This window comes from Chaetura pelagica, unplaced genomic scaffold (genome assembly GCF_000747805.2).
Source record: "Chaetura pelagica isolate M959 unplaced genomic scaffold, ChaPel_1.0 scaffold220, whole genome shotgun sequence".
Lineage (NCBI taxonomy): Eukaryota > Metazoa > Chordata > Aves > Apodiformes > Apodidae > Chaetura > Chaetura pelagica.
In genome coordinates, this window is record NW_009951982.1 from 1267811 (window position 1) to 1287561 (window position 19751).

At 38.4% G+C, this 19751-nt stretch overlaps 1 protein-coding gene across 2 annotated transcripts in view; it reads left to right on the forward strand.

Moving 5' to 3' along the window:
- The window catches only part of GRID2 (glutamate receptor, ionotropic, delta 2), a 716811-nt gene that overhangs the window by 638791 nt on the left and 58269 nt on the right, over nt 1-19751 (forward strand). For both annotated transcript variants that reach the window (XM_010001338.1, XM_010001346.1), the window contains one exon: nt 11289-11455. In XM_010001338.1, the coding sequence (XP_009999640.1) occupies nt 11289-11455 (167 nt within the window). The remainder of the gene's footprint in view (nt 1-11288; nt 11456-19751) is intronic.

The window sequence follows — 19751 nt, forward strand, 5'->3', positions numbered from 1 at the left end:
TTTCCATTTCTGTCTGAAGGAATCATATTTTCAGAAGAAGAACCCACACGTGAGCATTTGCATCGCGTACGATGTTTTATGCAGTATTCAGTTTTAACTGAACACAAGCAGGAGTTGGACCTGCACAGAGAGCACTGCACAGCTGCATAGCTCTTTGTGTGGCTTGTGCATATGGATGCAGGCATGCAGCTGCTTTTCCTGAAAACTTGGTCAGGCATCTATGACCAATCTGTGAGAAGCTGTTCAGCATCCTTTAATACCTCCCTAAACAAGTGAAGAAAAAAATTGTGTTCATTGTTTTCCATTTAAAAATCCATAGTAAAGGAACAAGGAGCATGCCAACATAGTAGATCTGGGCAAGTAAATTTTTGGTTTTTGCTTTGGTAGCCAGTTAAGGCCTTTTCTGTACCTTTGCCACTGTGTTGGCGGCTGACATGTTCCCAGTTGCAGTAAAGAACTGTTGCTTCTCTCTGATTCTTCCAAAGCCAGAGGAAAACTGCAGTTCCAGCAGTATATGTATCCAGTGTACTATCCCTCTTATGGCATAGTTCTGTAAAAGAAAAGTTATTCTTAAGTTAGGTTATGATATTAATGTAACTAACAGTAACCTTCATTTTAGATATTCATTCTCCTCATAATCAAGGTCCAATTTGGTCTTCAGTAAAATAAGTAAGGCAGCACTGAATGGGATTACATTTCCTAACAAGGTAGCAGCATTTTTCAAGCCATCTCCACATAGATGCTAAGTGATGCCTGCTGCAAATTGGATGAAGTGTTAGAATGTCAAGTTGATGGTTTTATGATGATATTGCTTGTGGTTTTCTTTTTCCTTTTGTGTTGTTTGCTGCTACCTAGTGAAGTTATTTCATTCATACATGATTAGCTGGACACTTAGCTGTCCACGTTGCATGTACAAATACCTGATTTGCAAGTGCATTGTGCAACTAAGATTTCAACTGACATTCCTAACCTTAGATTAAATGCTACTTCGTTTTAAGAAGCCATCAGCTGATGGCAGTGTATCATCTTGATTAAAATTAAAAAACCTCTCTACCATCATTTTTTCCATTCCATAAATATTTAAACTCCACTTTTCTCATTACTTCTCTCAAAGACACTTTGAAATTTTTATTAATGTGGTAAGACTAGAACAAGTACTTGAATCTAACATAATTGTGTTGTATTTTCAAAAGAAAACCAGTGACACAAGGGATACACATCAAAGTCAAATTAATAAAATTAATATGACCAGATGACTAATTGTATTCTATAATTACAAATAAGTATTCTTCTTATTTACGATAAAATGAGATTTCACAGCATATTTTGTCCAAATTTGCATCTGAAAGGCTTAGACAAAATGTAAGGAGACCTAAGGTTCCATGATTTCCCAGACTTATGGGAAATCTAAAGTGAAATGGGAAATGCAATTGCTTATTGTGTTAGTGATTCTTTTTGTATATGTTTAGAATTTTTTTAGATGCCTACACACATAGGTCAGGTAAACCAGTATGAGTTTTCATAAGGGATTTATCAACTGAATATTACAGTAATTGAAAATGAAACTGTAAGGAAGAGGATATTGATTTAAAACATTATCTTTAAAAGCTCTAAAATTATCAACCTGTCATGCCAGCATATTTCCATATTTAACCATTAGCTACTGATCAAAATGTTTTTTTCATTTTGAAATGCTAGCACATTACAGGGAAAATCATTCAGGTCGAAGTAATAAAATGTTCTACAGTTTGTATATTTTTATTGGTTTGGGTTCCAAAAATTGAGATACTTTTCCTTAATGAAAAATCTTGAAACTCCTTGTGCAGAAAGATAACTAGTTTCTGTCCAGCTCAGTTTATCACTTTCATCAAGCTAAAGCTCTGTGTTTAACATTATCTCTCTGAGTTTGTGTCAAATGTGATGCCCAGGAATTTATGTTGATTTCGTTTCAGGAGAAAGAAGGGGTTAGAAATCTTTCATGAAAAGTATCAATCCCAACTTAATCCTCCAGCACAATAAGTAATTGATTGATTGTTTAAAACCTTATTTAAAAAAATTATTTTAGTTGATGCTTGGCTGCTGTTTCCTTGTACTGTCAACTATAAACTTATTTCTAGCATCTGAACTATTGTGTGGGTGGGTCAAGGTGAATTAGAAGGAAACAAATATAATGGGTGTCTGTGAGTTGCCCTTCATGTGTCATTTACAAAGGTGTGCAAAATTAATGTCACGACCTTGGATGACGGGCAATGCAAGATGAACTAACTTGTGTACACACGTTAGTATACACAAGTAAGGCAAAGACTAAGTATTTCACTCTGCAAGGATGCAAAAGCCCGACTATCACCTGAAATTAGAGTTGCAATAAACATATAAAATCCTTTACTAGATGTGAAAAATGCTCAGATGCATAAGTTACACTGGTTACGGTGCTGTCTGAATGTGAAAGTCCTTCTGGACACTGTTTCCATCTTTCTTTACCTTTGTACATAAAGAACCCAGGTGCCTGCTACTTTACCTGGAGTTGCTCTGCCTCGCACAGGCTTAGTTGTGCATTTTAAGTTACTGTAACCATGTTGTTTATATTAACTGTTTTTTAGGAGGGATTTGACTTCCTGGTTGGTGACCACAAAATGCTGAGTGTTTCGAATTGCAGAAGATGTGCTGTCTCTATTTTTTACCCTGGCACCCTGCTGCTCCAGGCAGCTTACTGTGCAGCAGCAGAGAGGAGCACATTTCTAAGACTACTGAGAAGATACATGACAACTGGTTAGGCTGTGTCATCTTCACAGTTGTCTGCGTGGTGATAGCAAGCAGGCAATCTAAAGTTACTACAAAACGCCGTTGCACCAGTCTTCCTCCTCCCGCAGCTTCTAATCTTTTCTATAGTCCTAAACTGCAAAAGAAAGATAAAACCTTCTTAGCTCAGATCTGTAATGTTTTCCTTTCCTGTGAGTTCAAGTTACCTTCTTGCAAGACTTCAAATATGTTCAGCAGCAGGATCGCCAAAGACCTGACAAGCCAGAGACAAGGGCAGTGTGGTGGCATTAGGAGCCTGCATCTTAGAGGAATATCAGCTCTTAACAGTGCACTGACCTAGGGATACAGGAACATTCATTTGTGCAGCATCCACCATCTGAGCCACATGGTCAGAAGGGACCAACTTGCCTGCAGGAGACCTGATCAGGCTTAAAATAGTTGCTTTAGCTGGAAATACCACAGGTCAGAAATCCCTCTGTGGAGCTTTTCTGGAGTGTTTTGCTGGAAACTACCTGTGGCGCCAGTCTGTGCAGCAGCCTGAATTTACAGCCTGAAAAAAACAGAGACACCCCGTGGCAGCTCCTGTTGAGCTCTCAGGGAAAAATGATGCCAGGTATCACTGAAAAGTAGAATCCTTAAGGGGTTGGTCAAATCTCAGTCTGCTTCTTTCCACAGCCACACCAACCGCTGTCCTTGAGGGGAAGATTCACTACTAAGACTGATGGTTTTGTACAAGGTTTTCACAGGAAGAAGTAGCTTTCAAGATCACCACAGCCTCTATGAAAGCAAACTGAGCTTTATGATCTGAAGCTGTTCCTTTCCATCCCAGCCCAGGTCCCAGGCTTGTGAGGTGCAGTGCAGGTTTCCAGCAGTTAGTGCTTCTTGTCTGCTGCAGGGTACCAGAATGAGGGGAAACATGCTAAATTGCTGTGCAATGTAATTTGAGAGGGGAGGGGCAAAAGGGACTGGGAAATTTTCAAGCTTCAGGTTATTGTGTCTAGATTTGCAGTGCCAAGCTGGCTCCATCCAAACATGGGCAGGAGATGCTTATCCAAGATAAAAGGATAAAATGGTTCAAAATAAGATACATTAAATTGTTTTGTGTGAGTAGTGAGACATCCTGAATCCTCTTACCACTGTGAGAGTGGCTAGGGATCTTGTACAAGGAATATAAAAAACTGAAAGTTAAGACAGTTTATTTAAAATAAGTTTCTAAAATGAACCTGCATTGTTTCAAATGAGCCTTTACTGAAGGATTTTTCAGTAATGTTGATAGTTTTGCAAAGAATTTTCTTGTGGTGAGGGTTCTTTATCAAATGATGAATCATTTTGATGAGTAGTTTTTTGAACCTTGTTGATTTTTCTATCCTTGCAGTTGGTATTCATTAAGTGTTTTTCTGAACAAGGAACTCTGCCTAAGAATTGCAGTTGGATTGACTCTGCTTCTGTTCTAAAGAATGGGGGCAAGAACCTTTCAGTTAGTATCATGCTGGATTGATTTAATTTAGAGGGGGATGCTGTTTCAGTCAATTCACCCACTTTTATCTGCTTCATGATGCTTTAATCCACAGAATATTACCTTTTTACCCAAATTGAGAGGGTTGGTCTGTGTACATTTCCTCATTTAAATGTTCTTTTGCTGGGAATTAGCTACCACAAAAAATACAAATATAACAGAAAGAAGGGAGTTACTTCAGTGACATTTGATTTAAACATTCCTCATTATTGAGAATGCCACTTGGCAACCACAGATCTAAATTTTTTAGGAACCTGGAGTGCTTTTTATATTATTTCTGTATATGACCTTCATAGGTGATACCCTTAAAATAGTATCTGTGTTAGTATCTGCAGCACTAAGTTTTCATAAAATAAATGAGAAGCTGGCATAAAAAAATTTGTTCCTAACCTTTCAAAGGTCTGCTTTTCTGAAATATTTTTTTTTTCCTGTTGTATTTTTCTCCCTTTACAACTGAAATTAATGTTAACTGTAATGAACCTTTAGTTCAGTCACATGCCAGCAATCAGCATTATCTGCTGCCTTTTTAGTGCTTTGCTGTGATTACCTGGAGAAGCAGCTGGCTCTGTTTTCCTAGTGCCCTCAGAAGTAGTATCTTTATTTGGACTCTGCTTTGTTTTGGTCTGCTTGTTTATTTTCTTTCTTGTAACTTAGAAAATGTGTTTAATTAAAATGGCAAAATGCAAATGCACTGAGGAGTGGAAAAATTCAAACACAAAGGCACTTTTTCATACAGAGCTCTAAAACCTGAGTAATTCTTCTAATTCAAAATGAATTATTCAGGGTCTGGCCAGCATAACAAGTGAACGTATGGTCATAAGGCTTTTCTCAATAAGTTGGTGGCATGTTGCATATGAGGAATTAATGCTTTTCCTGATGAAGTTTTATCTGGAGCAAATAGACATGCAGTTGAAGCTGTTATTACAATGTAATGGAAGATAAATTTTATACTGAAGAGATGAGGCTGGGATTTCTATCCTCTTCTTCCTTCCCCTAAGCCCCCCAATGTTTCATTTCCTGCTGCTGTTTGCTCCTGGGCACTGGCTCAATAAAGCTTTTAGAAATTATTCCTCACTTTTCTGTTTGAGTAAGTATGAATAATAAATTTCAGTATTTGTCAAATAGTGGCCCTTGGTTTTAAATAGCTTTCTGTAGACCCTGCAAAATGACATCCTAAAGGGTTAGTATTTAATTGTTATTGTTGTTATTATTATTGAATTAGCTGCTTGCCTTGTTGCCTGAATAGAGTTTTTTGTATATAGGGATTTTTATTCTGTGCTCTAATCTCTCCATGGGAATCCAGCTCCCATCATGCACTGCAGAGAGCTGTCAGACAGATTTGTATTCTGCCTCCCTGATTGCGTGATTTCATTTCACTCTGAAGTAATGCAGATCAGCTACATGTGCTGGCCTGCAAGGGGAGGAAGCTCCAAAGTCGTACTTCAGAACTACAAAAAATTCAGTTTTTAGAGAACGCTAAATTAGTGGATTTAGTTTTATTCAACAAAGCTGGAATGTGATATCTTATTTTACTGGGATCCCATAGAAGTTAGCCAGGATTGTGGCCTTTGTGAACAAAACCAAGACTTGAAACCTTTGTTCCTGGTGCAAAACAAATTAGCAAACAGCAACTTTTCTGAAGGCATTGTCTGACTTCTAGATCAGTACAATAAACAGCAACTTTGTTGGCCTCTTGCAAGAGGATTATGGAGATCAATATGTCTTCATTCCCTTCTGCTCAAAAAAACTCCATTGCAAATGTCATCAAGCAGTTTGGCAACTTCTGACAACACAAAAATCTAGCTTTAAATTTCTAGCACATTTTATCCTTGTCTTTTCCCATTTTGGAGCACAATATGATGCATATTAGCTCTCACTTGCGTATTTGCAAATGTTTGTTCATTTTTGTTTTTTCTTCATTCCTAATGTAGTAGAAGCCTTGGTGAGGCTGTTGTGTAGAATGGAGTACAGCCCTCTGCATCTACTGCATGATTGCTGAAGTCTCAGGTCCACTCTAAAAGGAATAGGGCTATCAGAATTGGGTGGTGTTTCTTCCCTGTGGAATGGTCCATACTGGAGAACATGACCCTCAATGCACTGTATGAAGCAAGTGATTGATCAGTGTCCTTGATCAGTTTTAGGGCCGAGCTGGAGGTGCTGCTGCTGTACTGTGGAAGTCTGTTTCAGTTTTCTTGGCTAAAATACTACTGACAACTTCATAGACAGAGAAAGGTGTGTAACAGTCAAAAGAGAAGGGTGGCTTTAAACTGGAAGAGGGTAGACTTACATTAGACATTAGGAAGAAATTCTTTAGTGTGAGGGTGGTGAGACACGGGAACAGGTTGCACAGGGAGGCTGTGGATGTCCCCTCCCTGGAAGTGTTCAAGGGCAGGTTGGATGGAGCCCTTAGCAGCTTGGTCTAGTGGGAGGTGTCTTGCCCATGGCAGGGGGGTGGAACTAGATGATCTTTAAGGTCCTTTCCAACTCAAAATATTCAGTGATTCTATTAATATGATCTGTGGTGCCTGACTCACAATGGGAATTGCTTGAAAAAGCATTACCACTGTATCACTGCAGTGTAGGAACAGCATATTCAGAAAACACATTTCATCAGCATTATCTATTATTTTTTCATATTTTATTCCAGAAAATTACTATAGTTTTAATTAGTTGAAACTTAACCTAAGATTTCCCTGGCCTTACAAGTTGTGTTGTTTGCATAACATTTTATATGTGATGAAATATTTAAGAGGTCTGCAGGAAAAATAACTCAGTTCTGTTTAACCTGCACCCTACTCTATACATGTTTTTCATTCATGAGGATTCTTTGTATTTCTTTTTAAGAGAAATTTAAAATACAGAAACAATTTTTTTTCTTAAATATATAATGTTCTAGACCTAGAGATGTGGTGTTAGAATGCTGGAGTTGTAGACAAATAGTGTATTCAGCATATTCTGCATGAACAGGTTAGCTGTCAGAAGAAATACTATCCACATCTGTGTTGGCATAAATTATGTGCATGTGCAATAATGTAATGGCTTTAAATGCTTTTCTCGTATAACTCAACTGATTTTTGGTGAAGTCATCAAATATAAATTTTAACTAATAACTACAGGCCTGGCTTCAGCAAATAAAGGTCTTGTAAATGTGCAGTGATAGAAAATAGAAATATAATAGCTGTATAGAAATAGTTTTACCACCTACGTGCAGTTTCCCCCTATTCTGTGCAACAACTCTTTTTACAGTAACTCCTTTGGGATTGCTCGCAAAACCCATTAAGTCAAGTGAAGCATTTTGGTCTGGTACTATACCTCCCAGTCCCACTTAAAAACCAGTATAGCACGAGTTCAAAATACCCTGATGAGCAGCGAACAGATTCAGGTCTGCCTGCAGGGTTTTTTTTCCTATGGCAACAGTCATCACATACTCCAAAAATCTTCTTCCCCTCTGCCTTACCGACAGGCAGGATGCCATGGGGAAGGAGGCTGTTTGAAGTGCCGCTTCTCTATGCTTTGCCTAGCTGGAAGGCTGGAGTTGCTGCTGAATGATAATACTCTGCCCTCCTGCAAACATTCCCCTGGCAGTCCTGGGCTGCATAGTCATGTGTGAACAGCATTAGGATTCACTACCATCCTGAAATGTTATTATCTTGACACAAAATATCAATTTAATGATGTGGAAACATAGAATCAGGGAAGTACATCTTCTACACCTAGTGAGTTCTATGTATTACAAAGAACTGCTTCTTCTTCCAAAGAGATTTTGCTTTCATTTATCCCCTATAATTGACAGACTGTAAGCTCCTTAACTTTTTCTCATAGTGCAGAGCTAGAATTTTTGCTGTTTATTTTGAAATCCAAAGTGGAATTCTTTAACATAGCTATTGGAATGCTAGAAAATATATGCTTCTTAGAGTAAGAAGGAAGGGAGACAAGGATTTTTAATTTTTTTCTGAAATTCTCTTCTTTCACACAGAGCATCACCTCCCTTTTTCATAGGATAGTTACCCCTTATTTGCAGGTGTGAATCTGTAAAATATCAGCAGCATTCTAGATATACTACACTCTAGCAAAACGTTGTTCTTTAGATCTTTAGACTAAACCCAGTCATAAACTGTGTGGAAGATCTATGGGCAGACAGTTTAGACTATGAATCTCAGAAGAGGGCTATGCTAAAAAGGGAATCATGTGCCTCCTGATATGCAAGATAACTGATTCTCTCTTAGAGAGACAAGTGTTTTTCTATATAAAAAATAAGAATTGGAGGCAGTTCAAAAGTAGTGTCACTGCTAATGGGAGGAATGAAATTATAGATTTGCAAGAAAATGTTAAAAAAAAAAAAGCTATATCTAGCGCACCTAAGTAACAGAAAGATTCATCCATAATTGAAAGATGTCATCCCCGAAGTGAGAATACTTAGAACTGTAAAAGGAAAAGTAACTAGGAATGAAACAAGGGAGCTATTTTAATAGCAATATATTTTTTTAAAAGTTAAATAAGTTGAATAGCAATGAAAATTGCTAGACTGCAGCATAGTTCTGTAAAGAGAGCGATTGCAAGACTGACGGTTATAACTTAGGTTTGCTCCATGGATTTGGATTCCCTTCATTTGTAAATGGATAGGGCAAAAATGTTTAAAAGGATGTATTTTTTTTCCACGGAGCAAACATGTTGAGGGTAGATGGCTGGGATGATCTCTTCTGACTCTTCAGTCTTTTCTCTGCCCCATGCACTTTAACTGAGACTCACTGTGATCTTATCTATGAAAAGTAATATCTTTATGGGAACCTGAACTCTGGTATTATCAGGTCTGCTCTAAGGAACTTGTATATACCACTTCATCATAGATATTATTGACAGTAAGTGCTTTTACCACCTTTTAATATTCTCACTGTGAGTTGTTTTACAGCAAGGCAGCCAAACCAAAAGAATTTTTCCTGACCAGCTGAGAAGCTGTTAAGTCTCTTTACAAGCACTTAGGAGAATTTGATGCACGAGGACATTAAAAGGGTGGGTTAGGACAAAAACAGGTATCTAAATAAAGCCCTCTGCTCTTGCCATCACCTCAAAGGTTATCTCCCTGCATGTAAATGTATGTAAAGTTACTAGTCTTTTGAATTCCACTTTTCCTTAATTCCTTTGTTTGAAAAGTCCAACTGATCCTTTCCAGAATTCATTGTCTCCCAGTCTGATATTCTGTTTTTTTCTCCTGTTTCCCTCCCTTGCTGTCTGCACATCATTATTCTTTTTCAAGCTGAGTCATTATCCTTTTAAATGCTCCTAAGAAGGGCTATTTCTCAGTCATGCTATCTCTTAGCCAAGAGGTACCTGTAGAAGGATCAGAATAACATAAGCTGGGAAGAGCTCTGTGAGTTGCAATGCCTATAAAATAAGCATATGAGTTGTATTGTTTGCTAACAGCAAGCTCACTTCTATCTCTTACTCCCTGGCCATTTAGGTAGACCTAAACCTCCACTAGGAGGCAAAAAAAGCACCCTTCTTGACCATTTTCAGAGCCTGAAGATTAAGACTGACCCAGTCCTGCATTTGTGTGTTTATTTTGAAAAGAATTTTCTTTATCCAGCCAATCATGCAGAGGCCACAGATAATGTATCTCCCTTTCTGCTCCAAAATCTGCACAAATGCTCCCCATACCATGCCTATGGACAGAAATAGGAAATACTCCCTTTTCAGGCCTGGAGTGTCTAATTCAGATTGATTATGCATGAAAAGGAATGTGTCCCAAATGCAATTGTTCCCTCTGCACTACATCTTGTGAGCAAGCAGCCAGTGTGGCTTGCTTCACTAACTTTTATATGTTAACAGTCTTTAAAAACATAATCTGCATTGTCAAAGCCTAATCTAAATGATGTACTGACATTGCTTATTTTGATATGCTGACTTGGTTTTGAATTCTCTCTGGATTGCCTGGCCCCAGATGGCCTTTTTAATGTTTTGTTTACTTTTCACTTAGCTGTCACATATTTATTCCCATTAGAGGTACGAAGTCAATGGGTTCAGCCTAGTTTTACAGCTTAGTTGGCTAATGTGGCATAGGGAAAGTGCTGAGTGAAGCCAAGCAGAGGGTCAGGAAAAAAGTGATGTGATTCTTCAGGCCTAACGTAGAGACCAATGAAACAGAAAGCCGGTAAAATATCTGGTAGAGCTAATAGAGATTAATACTTTTTTTCAGAAAAACATGATTTGACTGGAAAGTAGAAATTCACTTGAGTAAGGAAGGATTTATTCAGACTAAATTTCTGGTTTTAAAAGCTTACTTCTGAATAAATGCTGAAATATTCTATAAATCCCATATATTTAAATGAAAAAAGAAAAATCTGAATTTGTTTCAAATGTGAGTGGATAGTAAAAATGTTACTTTAAAAGCTTTTCAATGTAAAGAGTTGGTTTGGATTTATCTTAGTTGAAATGTTTTACATGATCTTGCTATACAAAAGTCTTTGAAGATATGTGAGAACCCTTCATCCTGAGAAAAATAATCCAAAAAAATCTTGTTGGTGTAATCTTGCCCACAATCATACACAGAGTCCAAAAGGCAAATGGGTGTTCGTGACATCTGTGCATCCTGAAGCACAACTGAAATGTGGACCTTGAATAGTGGTCTTCCATCTGGATAGCCATGCCTACCCTCCCATGCTTCTCCCAGTGTGAATACATACCTTCCCTCTAAATGGTTGCTAAATTGTTGGCATGGATGATGGAGAGAGTCTGATGTTCCCTGAAGAGGGACAATACAGGTTTCCTGCATGGGCCTGTTCCACTGATGGCACATTTTTCTCAGACCACCTTTCTTCCATTTCTGCTGAGGTGCTCAGCCAAAGCACCATCTGGCACCAGTCACGATGCACTTTTCGTACTGACAGCTGCTGGGCACCCAGACTTCACTTTCTTTAAAGAACAGACAGTGCTGAAACTGCCACATTTTTAGGTGCACTGACCTCCTTTTAGACTTGGCCATCTGTAGTCTGAGCTCTTCCTCTGTTTACCACAGGTGAAATACGGGAACTACGCTTTTGTGTGGGACGCAGCAGTACTGGAATATGTGGCCATCAACGACGGAGACTGCTCTTTTTACACAGTCGGGAACACTGTTGCGGATCGAGGGTATGGGATTGCACTGCAGCATGGTAGCCCCTACCGAGATGCTTTCTCACAAAGGTAAGGGTTTGGAGAAGGAGGAGCAAGGTGAGAGAAAGGTGTCTCTTTTGCTCTCAACCCTTCTTTTCATTTTCTTTTCTGTGAAAGGAAAGCATCTTGTGCTTGCAATCCACTTCATTTCTTTCATAGGCGTTAATTTCCTTGGAGACATAGGATTTTTTGCTCTTCTAGAAACTGCATTAAAAATACTTTGTGTTGGTCTTATTTGAATTGTTCTTGTTTCTATTGGAAAACATTAATGAGATAGGCTGAACTTCATTAGCAGGAAAATGAGGAAAGAGTTGAATCATTTGTTATAAAGACAGCATAACTCAAAGCTTCTCTTACAGAAGCCTTTTCTTAAAGAAGAAAAAAAAGTAAACTTGGACTCTGATGGGAAAACTGAAGGGGATGAACAAGAACATTTGATGTTTCAGTGAAAAGGCCTCTATTAGGACCCAAAAGCTCAGATGCTTATCCCAATACTAATTGATGTCTTGAGTTACAAAAGTGAGATGTCTAGACATGATTCTAAGACTGTGTTTCTACTAGGATTGGAAATACTAAATTAATTTTAGGTATTGCGCCTTTGCAGTATTTGAGCTTCACACTAGAGCTGATTCTCAAATCAGGATGTTTGTGAAAAGTAAAAGGCAACCAAGTATTTTGTAAGTGTGATATCTGCAGTCTTCTACAAGAAGATGTGGGCTAACCTCATGATCTTTTTTCATTCTGAACTTGTTCTCTCAACCTAGTTTCTAATGATTTTTGTTGCATGCATGTAACAAAATTTTACAGTTGCTATGATGGAATTTCTTTTGCTCAGTTGCCATAATGAGTGTGAACCACTATGTCATACAAATATGCTTCATTCAGGCTATTGCCTTTGCTTCCAGGCCATAGAATGAGGTAGGGGGAAAAAGCACTCAGTAAGTAATAATATGCAGATACAGAGGAATTCCTGTCTGCTCACGTATACTACATGAAAAGGGAAGGGTTGATTTATTTCGATTGTTTCTATGTTGGGAGTGATTTGGCTAAATTTTGTGCTGACGCCGCAGTAACATAATACAAAAGTTCATGAGATCAATGAAAAATGTAATTTCTAATAAACATATACACGGTTTATATATTACAATTAGCATTATAGGCAATTACTTACTGAATACTTTAATATTATGATACTCCCACCATGACCCAGGCTGGCTTTGCTAAAAATTTCTGTCTCTATAATGTTTGGAATCTCCATGTGAAACAAAGGAGTAAAATCCTTTCCTGTAATCTTTCTGATTAATGCTTCCAGTTGTTAGGGATCTCAGGTCCTAGTCAAGGTGTTAATTCATCCTCTTCAGAGCATCACCTATGTAAGCTTGAGTTACAGAAATTGGAAGATGTAGGGGAGTTTCATAGACTGTGTCTTTATTACTAAATACAATTAACCTGCCAAGTGGCATGGCATGGCTGTTGCCCACACAGCTGAGTATTCTTCATCCTTTCTGCTGCTGCTCTCCAAGTCAGGGTGGATGTGTCCAAATTTTCCCATAGGGACTGCTTCTGACGTAATTTTGTATATGCTGACAAATAGCCACGGCTGGTTCTAGTAAGCAATTATTTTCTCAGTCCCAGTATTCAGTACCTTGAGGGGCTAGGTTACAACTTCTTCTGATACACTGCCTTTAGTGACTTCTATATCATTGGTCTGTGCAGACCTGACATTTCCAAGTAAAATTTTATTTCATAACAAAATTTCAGTGCTTTATTATATCTTGAAGGGGTAGGGAAGTAAAAAGAAACATAAAAATTTGCACATATATAGCCCATTTTACCTGAGGATCTTCAAAGCAATATTTAAATATTAGCATCTCTCCGTGGAAAGTAAACACCATTTCCATTTAATGTTTGGGGAATCCATAATGTGAGGAGACTTACATGAATTCCCAAAGTCAGATGTTTTTTTCCTGGTAGAAGCAGGGATCATAGGCACTCAGGTTTCCTCATTTTCCATTTCCTGCTGTAGTTATCAGAAAAGGATGATAGGTTTTCAGTTGGATGAAGAAAGGGATTGTTTGTGAGATACTGGGCCACAGGAGGATCTGGATGGATACACGAAACTTAGCACAGATGAGAAAGTAACTCATTACATTGTCAAGAGCAATGGTTGAACAGAGAAATTGGAATTTGCTTGGAGTGATGCTACCTACTGGAAAATTTGGAGAGCCTAAGATATATATTCTGAGTATGTGTGTGCTGCCACTTAAATTTTATTTCTGTGTTATATTGCACTTTTAATTATGTCCATAAATATAAATTTACATTTTGGGGCTGTCAAACAGCATATAAGAAACAAACACATGAAAGAGAAAGCATACTTACAAGGTAGTTGACAAGATTTTGTTCTAAAAAATTCTTCAGGACTGTTCCTTGTGATTACTTCCCTGTTATTTTCACAAATCATCCTCATTTTTCTCCCTAATAAAAAGGCAGAACAACCTTCAGCTGATGCAGCTGGCATGCTAAATAGAGAGGGAAAGAGAATTCACAGTAAACTATTAGGAAATGTTCACATTCATATTTCACATTTTTAATCCAGTAAGGAACTAGTTTCAAATATATATTTGGCATTTCTTGATCTTTCCCAAAATAAATATATTTATGTGAAAATACAGGGCTTCTGTTTTATGAAATTTTATATAAATCCATAAGCTGCATGGTATTAAATCCCTAGTGTGCAGCTCTAAAAGGTCTGGCAAGCTTACAAGAGATGAGATTTTAGTCTCAGTGCAGGAAGCACAGGCAGGAGTTTAAGGCTTTTCATTACATTTTCTGATCATTCAGGCCATTTCCAGGAAAAGAGGAAAAGAGACAGAGGTGTAAACACCCACCCCTTATCTCCAATGCTATGGGGCATGAGGTACACTCAAGATAACACTGTAGTAATGTTTAGTCATTTGGGATTTCCAAAATAAGTGTGTTTGGGGTATCTGCTGTGTTATTCTCCAAGGTATTAACACCTGCAAAACACTGTAGCCTGTGGGGACTGCAACAATACTCACCTGCTCTGTGACGTATTCCAGTCTCTGCAGACTTTACCATCAGTTAGGCTACTTAAGAAAGGCATTAAACCTGCAATCGGTTTGAAATGCTAAGGTGCCATCAAAACATATCACAGGCCTTGCAAAATTAAATTCCCTGATGCCATTTCCTCCCATAACTGATGGTGATGGCATGCCCTGTTATACCATGGGCAGTTTTTGAGGTGCTAAAAAAGAAGCTTGAAACAACCGAAACCACTGTGAGAATCAAAACTGGAATGATGGTCCTAGTGGCCTTTAGTTGCATTTGGGATGTGAGGCCACAGATGACAGCCACCTGGTTATCTGGTACCCACTGTACACAAGCTGCAGTGCCCTACTGGGAAGAGTAGTGCGACCATTCATTGCCCCCAGCCTCAAACTGCTGCTACCAGCTACTACTGCCTGTGTGTTTGCATGGGATGTGGTCCTACCAGTACAGAATGAGTCTCCAGTTTTCAAAGAATAAGAAAGTGAAAATGCTTATATTAGACTACAGATAAATTAACAACAACAACAAAAAAATCATCAACATATACTTCTTTATAAATTGATGCAATTAAGCAAGAGTCATATGAGAATATGCTGCAATTGAGGTACACTTCTTTCATTGGTTCACATTGTGTTTATAATTTTACAAGTGGAAGGTGATGCCTATACCCTTTAAAGAGAAGAGCAAGTGCTCCCACATATTTGAATTGATGCAATTTAAAATCATAATTATTCTTACAAATGCAAGTTTGGGAACAGGTGAATAGTAGTGGAGGGTCTGGCAAAATGCACCTCACTTAGAAACTCCATGCCCATTCACTGGGTTTTAAAACAATTAGTTCTGGCCATACCAGAGAAGATGGAAACCTGTTCAGGATTATTCTTTCCAGGCTCAAACAAAAAATCTAACATTTTGGGAAGGATCAAAATGTTTTTGATGAGAAAACTTAAACCATTCAAAGTGCAATATCAATATGCCTTTAAAAAATATATTTTGTGCAGGTACGGTTTCATGACAATGAAGGGTGACGAACTGAAAGCACTCCAAAGAAACTGGTCTTTGAGACCTTTCTTTTTCACATGCATAAGAACTCTTCTAGATCAAAACAAAGACTTGACCAGCAGTGAGTGGTTTGTGTACAAAATGAGATTGGCTCTCTGCTGTATTGGGATGGCAAAGTGGCCAGCTGAGATCCCACAGAGTGCCTGTGGTCACTCTGTTCTTAATACTCTCTGTGAAAACAGCTGCTTCAAGTCCATCCCGAAAATAGGTTTGTGGTTATTATTTGTTGTTCTAGCACAAATAATATAGAAAATAAGCTGTGTAATATTTGAATGATGGACCTGTCATAGCATCCTGATGACTTTACTTATGTCTTGCAGACCTTAGCAAACGTGTCTGGCCATTCCATTAGGCAGCCAGCTGGTGTGCTCAGGTAGACTGCTGTCCTCTTTTCTTTGCAACTAAGACTTAACCTTCTGAACATCAACATCCCCCAGGCAGTTTTCTTTCCATGTTTTTTTTTTTCTTTCCAGAAAATGACGAAGGCTTTAATAATAGTAACTGCCAAGTTTCATAGGAGAGTTTTAAGAGGATGTGTCATTTCGTTCATGAGGAGCTGTGTACTGACACTAAATTTGAGACCTGTTAAGAAGTCTCTTCAGCCCTAAGCTTTAAAACTTTCATTGCACCCCGAGGAGGTATAAATATAATTACAAAGTCTTTTCAGAGTATTTCATAAGATCTCTGTTCTTCCTACAGTGCAGCAGCAATGGCTTAGGCTCTGTGCAGGTGGCCGTTTTTTGGTGAGGGTCAAGGAGAGGGTGGTAGCTAAGCACTCAGTTCTCAGTAATGTCCCCGCTTCCTCTGCTGACTGTCTTGTTCTGTACTACAGTGCTGGCCACACAGTGAGTTAGAGGTAACAGTAATTTAATTCTCATCAGAGGCCAGCAGCCAGCTTTTCACTTTAGTAACTACAAACTATCAACACCCAGTACCACTGAAAAATCAAGCCATAGTTGTTTTGCATTTATCATAACCCAAGAGTGTCCATGTGCATTCTGCCCCAAAGACTTTACTTTTAAGTAAAATAGAAAATAGAAATAAAAAAATATAAATTTTTTTAAAAAGAGAAATGTTTTATATATATATAAAAGGCAAGATTGCCTTCAGAGCCCACGGTGTCGGAGTCTTGGCTGTTCATCAGCTGTGTGTCTCTAAATGGCATTCACACTGGCCAAGCGCACACAAGTTGTCTGTGTGCCAAAAGAAGCAGCAGTTGCAGCCTCCTGGTGGTCGTCTGTGAGAGGTGGGTTATGCGATGGTATAACCTATGGAAGGTACAAATACCATAGAGCTTCTGCAGAAACCTCAGATTGAATTTGGCATTAATCACAAATGGTCACAAATAATTTGTGTTGCTTCTAGAGAAGCCAGACACCTCTTTCTGTCCTAGGGGAAAAAAAGAAATGGAGACTTATAATTATTTCCCCATCACATGCCTAAAGACACCTCATTAGCAGCAAGTGCTAGTCTTTCAGATGTCCAAAACTTTGCAGGCAAAGAAGAGCGCCATCATGTAGTGTTCCAGTCTCCCTCCTTAGCAAATCACTAGAAATATGCTTTAAATAAATTGTATGGATTTTCTCTTGTCCTTTTTTCATCTCATCAACAAAACCTTGAGTTTTAGAAGGTTCCTGCCCTGAGTCATAAATATGTGTTCTTCCTGTCTCCTAGCTATTAATTCTCTCTCCTCAGATTTTCATTCTGTGTCTTGAAGGTCACTAATGTCTAAAGACTCCAGTGCTAGGAAAATTACTTCCTTCCTAACTACTTGATTTCTTTTTCTGAATCCTTGGGACTATATACCTCTCTCTTTGACAAGATCTCCCCCTCCTCTTTTTTTTTTTTTTCCCCCCTTAATGAAAACCCAGGAGCATGTCCCTTACTCATAGGTTTAGCTTTTACCAGCTATGGGGAAAATAAGAGTTTTGGATTACATCCTCATCCTATGGAGAGCTGACCATAATGATCTAATTGGATTTTGCATTATTAAATACAGTGATCATCTGCAGAATGGTGCATACATTAGTAAGAGCTCAGTTTTGCTTTGCCTTGGTTGTTTCAAGTAGAAATATTATTCTGAGATATATATATAACATTCTGAAAAATATAGTAGAGAAAGTAGCAAAATCCAAAAAAAAAAGAATGGTTACCTTATTCTAGAAAATTGGAATACTCTGCAAACTGGGAGAATTCTTGGACTTGAAGCAAATTCCTCAATTTAAATAGAAAACTTTGATCCTTAGAGCCTGCCCTTAGATCATGTCACAAGTTCATATAACTGAAATTACATTAGTGAGAGGGGGAAAAAAATCAAAATTAATTTCAGATTTCTGAGCAGTCTGAGTCCTACAGTCATCAGAAATGTTCCCTGGCTTTATTACCCATTTGCATCTCACTTGCTAGTGGGTGCTGCTGCATGTAGGACTACAGTGATGCCACGGCTCCCACACATTGTGTTGTGAGAGCAGGAAAAAGGGGGGGTTTTATTCCTGATGGTGTGCAGCTGGTGCTTGCAGGTCTCACAGCAGAGTCATGATTAGAAGTTGGAATAGATGGAGACGCCTACAGAAATACAGATTTTAGCAACTTTTTAATATTAATGCTGTAATATTAACTGATGAGGTGCATTAAAAGATTCTGCAGAAGATCTGAAGTTTATAATACACACATGGGAAGTTAATTCATGAAAAGATATAAAGGCAGCAAGCAAATTAGTGGGCTTTTTAAATATACAGTAATATTAATTGATGGGGTAAGTTAAAGGATGCTGAAATAGCAGCACTGAGATGAAGCATAAGAGAGAACATAATAAGAGAAAGGCATTAGCTTTTCTTGCATTCATACAGCATAGAACTGTGAGAATCAGATAACTGCCTGCTCTGGCTTCATCATGGGAAGGCACCTCTGCATCCAAATGATGCTGTGGTGAAGGAGCTGCCACACAGTGGAAAATAAGTGCCGTGGAAGAGACAGCTTCATGCCTTCTCTGTTTCCTAATCAATGCTCACTTTCAGAAAGGGTTCTGCATTCAAAGCTTCAGAAGGGCAAGCCAGGTAAGCTGTTTGTGCATATTTATTCCCCCCACCCCAAAGAAAACAGTCTAATGTAATGTGTTAAATTGCTAGTAGATATTGCTTTGCAAGCTATTTCTTACTACTTTCTATCCACTTCTAGCCTTAGGCACCTCAGACTTGGCATGTAAAATGACCAGATATTGCCCAGCGACGTGTGTATAGTACAGTCAGTGGAAGCAGTTTTGCTCATCCAACTGTATGGAAGCAACGTTTCTTGTGACCTGAGTGTTTATGTGTTTTAAAGTTCTAGAGAGCGAGTAAATGAATGGCTCCAGAATTTGAAAGTGATGACAGTAAAGCTAAAAGAAGCTTCAGTGAGTGGCTTCCCTCCAAGAACTTGACTTCATATGAATTCCTAAAGAAAATATAAGGTTTACAGTTGACACACAGTTTCCCATGGTACTTTTTTTTTAGTTTTCTGGCTACCTTCTCTTAGGTTAGTGTGCATCGATCTCAAAGGGTGCAGGCTTAACTACTCACTGTGACTCAATTGTGCAGCAGCCCTGCCTTTAAAGCAGAGTGGAAAGTGAGTTCAAAGCTTTCCCTCCAAATAAGAATGTTTGAGCACTGCAGTTGTCCTGACAGAACCGTAATAACCACAAAGGGTTTAGCTCACCTACCCCACACCAGCATTACCTGCCAAAGGTTCCTGCCTCTTGACCTAGGTTGCTCAAAACTCTAGTCAACATATTTCAGTTAAAATGAGCAAGGGTAGCAAAACAGGAGAGAATAATAGATCTTTCTTAAACTATTTTCTTGATTTGAAAGGTAAGGTTTGAAAGCTGAACCATAAAGTTAGTGTTCAGCTGGTCCTGTCTTCCAGATAAAAATGAAAGGCTTTTGCCTGAAAATAAAGCTTATTTTCAAAGCTGAAATACACTCTGGTAAATAGTGAACTTGATGGTATGACAACTGGGGGGGATTTATCCATACTTGAGTTAAGAATTTTGCTTCTGTCCTTGGAACAGTTGCAACGAGATCTGCCTCATCCTGCAGAGATTTCCTCTGCTACAAAATGCCTATCTGCTGTTTGTCACCCATCCTGGAACTGCCAGTAGGCAAATGAAGGTGCTAGCCTTGGTTGATGATTTCAGTCAAGTTCAAAAGTAGGGAAA